The sequence below is a fragment of the Sinocyclocheilus anshuiensis genome, unplaced genomic scaffold (genome assembly GCF_001515605.1).
Source record: "Sinocyclocheilus anshuiensis isolate Anshui unplaced genomic scaffold, SAMN03320099.WGS_v1.1 scaffold403, whole genome shotgun sequence".
NCBI classification, from domain to species: Eukaryota; Metazoa; Chordata; class Actinopteri; order Cypriniformes; family Cyprinidae; genus Sinocyclocheilus; species Sinocyclocheilus anshuiensis.
Window position 1 is genome coordinate 294,076 of NW_015552553.1, and position 5,745 is coordinate 299,820.

At 37.7% G+C, this 5,745-nt stretch overlaps 1 protein-coding gene across 2 annotated transcripts in view; it reads left to right on the forward strand.

Annotated features, from left to right (window-relative positions):
- The first annotated feature begins 658 nt into the window (after positions 1-658).
- LOC107664518 (sarcoplasmic/endoplasmic reticulum calcium ATPase 2-like) overlaps positions 659-5,745 on the forward strand; it is a 61,433-nt gene continuing 56,346 nt past the window's right edge. For both annotated transcript variants that reach the window (XM_016455110.1, XM_016455109.1), the window contains exon 1: positions 659-1,011. In XM_016455110.1, the coding sequence (XP_016310596.1) occupies positions 894-1,011 (118 nt within the window). In that variant the 5' untranslated portion in view covers positions 659-893. The remainder of the gene's footprint in view (positions 1,012-5,745) is intronic.

Genomic DNA, 5,745 nt, shown 5'->3' on the forward strand with positions numbered 1-5,745 from the left:
CACCTTGTTCTAAAACCATCTCCCGCTCTGTGCAGTAGCCTACACTGTTTTCCTTGTGAGGCAGCTCTCAGTGCTTTACAAATGAATAATTTGATGATAATGTTGCAGTTTGCAATATTAGTAAATGTTGTGATTCACATAAAAATCAATAAAGGAACGGTTAATCTAATCCCTATAATCCCTTACATACCGTAAACACTACGCACTGATCTATGCATTCAGTAATCAAACGCAAAAGCAGTTTGTAAATGCCAAAGGCTTCTCCAATGTGGATACTTTTGTTTCATATGTCACGGCCAGTTAATGGTTAATATCTTCCAGATATATGAATCCGATTCAGAGGCAATCTTGACACAAGTTTGAGCTGTGACGGTTTGACAAGCTCACAGATGACGCGCTCAGAGTCACCTCGACAGCTTCCTTCATCCACGACAAACTGCTCACCGTTTTGTTCTCCTCCTGACGCGGAAATTAGGTTGGCGCAGTTCTCTATTACGGCGGTTTTTCTTGTTCATACACACACACACCGAGAACGTGAGCTGCTGCCTTTCTCTTCTCTCAGGTAACGCGAGCCAATAAGCGCTCTCGGACGGTGCTCAAACACTTGAGCTCACGGAAAAAGAGGCGGGAACCTCGCGCACCTTCAGAGGACGCGGAGCGCGTGCGCACGCACTCACATCGCTCGAGCGCAAACAGAGCAGCTGCTTCACGGGGCTCAAACCGGCGGCTTGCAGAAGGGGCAGGTGGACGTCTGCGCAGACTACCACCTCCGCTTAGCGGTCTGAAAGCACCTCGGTGGAAATTTGGCCACTTCTCGCAGCCCGTCAGTGATCTCGGTGTCATTTGTCTCAAATACATGCCGTTCAAGTGCTCGTAGTAAACAGTTCCTCGAGATGGAAAACGCCCACACTAAATCTGCATCAGAAGTTTTAGTAAACTTCGGTGTGAACGAAAACACTGGACTCCCGCTGGAACAAGTGAAAATTAATTTTGAAAGATATGGACCAAACGGTGAGTAAGCTCTCGTGTATTTACTGTACCTGGCTGTTTCTAACGTTTAACGTTACTCGTGCCGGTAGAGTTGAACATAGGCAGAACACGCGTTCCCTACAGCGGAAGAAAGTTGTACTTTATTTTCATAGGCTTTTATCTCTATTAAATCTTAAGAAATAGGAGAAGAGGAGTTTCCAGCTTGGTCAGGGCCATTGCTGATGAGATCTCTGAAATGATGAATTATGATACAGCCTCTAAGTTTTGGACTTTTGTTGAGAGTAATCTTGACATCATAAGCACATATTATGAAGCTTGTGCTATGCACAAGTCTGACTATGAAGAGAAATGTCTTATTTCTGTAAGTCATGGATAGTTTGGTAGACTAATGTATAATCATGAAGTCATATCAGCCTTGCTCTCTTTTATGACATGGGACATTATGACCAACGAGACCGGCATTTTCCATTCACCCTCTTTTATGACCCTTAGTTTGAATTCAGGCAAATCCAAAGTGATTTGCGCTCTGTAATGTACCTGGCTGTGAGCCTCAGAGTGGAAAACCGTCTGTTGAGGTGGCTTGCAGGATTGAGATGCAAGTGTCCACGTCCTGCAGGATTTTAGACACCCCTCATTATGAGCCACCAGCTCAGGCACTCATTGAGCCACAGAAATTTTTGGCTCGAAGGCATGTGCAGTAAATAGCCTTCCCTTTGAAAAGGAAATTTAGTTTCAAGAGATAAAGAGCTAGATAATGTACCAGTAACCAGCATTATAGAACTTGAGAAACCTGTTTTCTACTTCCTCAGTGAGACAAAATGTTCACGTAGAAACAGTGCGCGTCAGGTTACGTTGCCCTACTACTGTTTGTTTCAGAGGACACTTAAAAAGGGCTATTTTTGTTATGTAAGACTGTACTGTACTAAAATATTCTGTTGTGTTTCACTAAGGGATGTGAGCTGCTCTTAAGAATACAAGCTGTGTATCTAATAAGATAACAATCTTTACATTTCCATGTCGTTATAATGATGATGAGGATATATTTGTTTTTTTTTTAAATCTTACAATTTTTTTTCTGTCATCTGAAGTGGCACTAGAAGCTTTATTTGTTCGGTTCACAGCTGTGCATCGCATGATTTATTTTGGAGGGTCGAGAATTGAGAGCATTATATAATGACATGAACAAGCATGAAAGTGTGTTTGTCCCATATGTCATGGTTTTGATACCCAGGTTACCCAGGCATAGCTTCTTTCTATCTATATAGTTTTTCTGATGTGTAATCTTACACTTGACAGCAGTGACTCTGAACACTTTGTCAGAAAGTTTTTGAAAAGCAATTTAACTTGCTGTTGTTGCTTATCATGTCAATCTCCATGACAGAATTGCACTTTGACGCATGACACATTTGCCACTAACACATTTGTTCATACAATAACTTAATGCTTGATATTCAAATAAGAACAGTGACACTTCCAAATGAACATACAGAAGATATCGTATCAACTGTCATTTATTACAGAATGAGCTAGTGTCAGTGTGACAACCCATCAGCGATTAATAAAGAATCCCCATTGCATCAGATCTCCCTGCAGACTCTACTGCTGCATATCATAACGTCCCGTGACTTTCCACTTGGGTCAGATAAAGTGACAGACACATTAACTTATTACATACACACTCAGCAATACTCAATTTTAGCTGGGCATTCTTTGTTGTATAGGACTGCTCGACGACATTAGATGTTTGAAGAAGGTTCCTCTTTAAGATGGACAAAGATTAGGTATGAATTGATCCCGAGGAAATGTCCTTTGCAACAACTCCAACAACGTGCAAGATACACAACAGTGGAGTGGATATTTGCGTGGTAGTTTGTGTCTGGCTAGAGATGTTTTGTAACAGGATTTGGTTGAGACATCATAGCAGCCCTGAGGCCGACGTTTACTTAATGGAAAAAGTAACATCTTGTTGTAGATGATGTCTCTCTCGCTTTGAGCTGTCAACTTCCTGTTTGATATGCAGCTGAATGCCGCAGGGAATACCCTTCCGTCTTTGACCTTATTGCACCCAGTGTTTAGCATTGCTGTGAATTAGTCGGTTTGTATTTTTGTGTACTATGTATATATCTGCTTTCTAAATGCATTCAGAAATGCATTTATTAATCAAAGTTGTGTAATCACAATTTAATGTTGAGCTTTAAAGTGACAGGTGTTGCTATGAACAGTGATGCCTTTTGACGTTTGTTTCACTTCAAGTAATTTGCCTGTGTTCTCTGGTGCACTTTTTCTTTTCAAATTTTGTCTCACCCCGTTGTTTATATGCATTTTGTGTATGTAACAGAGTGCTTTTGTCCTTCATTTTTGTGCTGCGTGAAAGGAAACAGACGACAGAAAGCGGCATCCTATTTTTCTTTAGGCTTATTTTACAAAAGCACAAAGATTTGTTTTTATTGTGAATGTACACAAATAAAGGCAAACCTTTTACAATTCCAATTATCTTTAGGACTAAAAGGAGTAGTTGCTTCCACTGTTAGAAGGAAAAAACTCAAGTGATTGCACTGGCGCCGCATGTGTGCACAAAGCTAAGCATTGTTACCTTGACAATGCAGCCTGTTCATTATCATAATAAAATACAGTCAGTCAAACATGGAAAAAAACCTATGTAGTAAAAAAAATATGTAGTAAAAAATATGTAGTCAAATCTGTGTCGTTAAGCGTTATCACCGCACCACCGTGATGTTATGCAAAACATTTTGTTTTACGTGGATATTGGAACGAGTGAAGCGTTCTGCCCTAAATTAATTCATTTTGGCTTGTCGTTTATATTGCTCTAGCTTCTTATATTTTTAATTCTTGTTCTTTTCTAAATACTGTTAATTGAAAGGATTTGTTGTGGAGTGGGGAACTAAAATAGCCTAGCTATGTTTACAGTGTTTATTATAATGTTTGTAAACATTTCGCGTCGGCATTAGGCCTATTTCTGAATGAAACAATAAAATGCGACTTATGTTTTTTCCCCCTAAAATTTATACGCGTAGCGTATTTTTTTAACCATGCAGCAAACCTTTTTAAATATTTTGATAAATTACTGAAAAAATAAATAATTAAATGACTTTTTTAACTGTTTAACTGATTGTATTAATCGGTCAAAATTCTTACGGTCGGTTAACCGGTTAAACGGTTAAAATGAACATCCCTACTGTACATCTTTTAACTTCCTTAAAATAAGTGTTAGGGATAATTCACCCAAAAATGAAAATTGTCAGGACTTTTTTTATAATATCTGTTTTTATTTATCTAATATCTTTTTTGTGGAACATAGAAGAAGATATTTTGAGAAATGTTTTGTTTATACAATACAAGTTAGTGGTAACCGCTTGGTTACTAGCATTCTTCAAAAAAGCTTCTTTTATATTTTGCAAACAAGTCATCAATGACATGTGGTTGAATATTTGCTGACAGAATTGAAATTTTTGGGTGAACTATCCCTTTAAAAATTAGTTTAAATGAGCTCTTTACCGTAGTTTCTTCCTGAGTATATTACCGTAGTAATTTTACTAATTTTACCTTTAAAATTAGTTTAAATGAGCTCTTTACTCTTTACCGTTTTTTGAAGTGAACTCACTTAAAGAGTTGTTTAGTATAATTTTGCCAGAAAAAGCTTTAGAATTTTTATCATATGTTAATGTAAAAAATCTTGTGTAATATAACTTGTTTGTTTGTTTGCTGGTTTTTATTGCATTTGTTATACTTGTATTTTTTTTTATTGTTTTTGCCATGAAAATAGCCTAAGATGCTGACATGGCATTAAATAAAAACATACTACAGTATACTACTACTACTACTACTACTACTTTATCGTTTTTTACATTGTCGACCAAAATCTTTTGAAAAATTAATTCCTTGACTTTGTCCATTTTACTTTTATTTTAAACAGGCCTTTAGAGTCATTTTTATACCTTAAAGGAATCATTGTCATTACTCACGTCACGTTTACTCACCCTCTTATCATTTTGACCAAGTAAAGGTAGGGTAGTCAATTTCAAAGATGTTAGCAATAGCAAGCTAGCTTTGAAAGCATAAGATCCCACACTCCCTGCAAATCACTCTCCAAAGCCACGCCTCCTCCAAAACACATGAACACGCACAGGCAGACCAGAGGTTAACCAGCAACTCAGTGAGTGATGGCGTTGGTGGAGGGTTGAATGCAACGCTGTCAGATTACCTCAGGTCTCATTCACCGGTTAGCCTAGACAATTATAGTAGAAAATGTATAACATTGCAATAATGTGGCCTTCCATTATCATTTGGTCTGCAATAGCAGAATGGAATGCACTGATGACGTATCATGTCTATGCAAACAGGGTGCACAGAGGTATGCAAATACATAGGTTGACAGTCAGGTAGGACAGCATATAGTATCCCTCAGACCGAGGAATATGATTGGATGAACATTTTATGGTACTGTGCCTTCCACAGATGATATAAATACATATAATAATACATTTAGACAACTTAACTTAGTGATTGCTATCAGGATGTTAAAAAACTTTCAACCAGCATAACAAAAAATGTTTTTAAACCAAATCTCCTACCCTGCCTTTAACTTCTTTCTTCAATGAAACACAAAATGAGATCTCAGGGAGAGAGCGAGCAGTGCTTTTCCCTTCAATGAAGTAGTTAGTAGCTAATTGTTCAAATCAGGACATTTAAAAAAATTACATAAAATTTGGTAAAAAAAAGTGTCATAAAAATTGT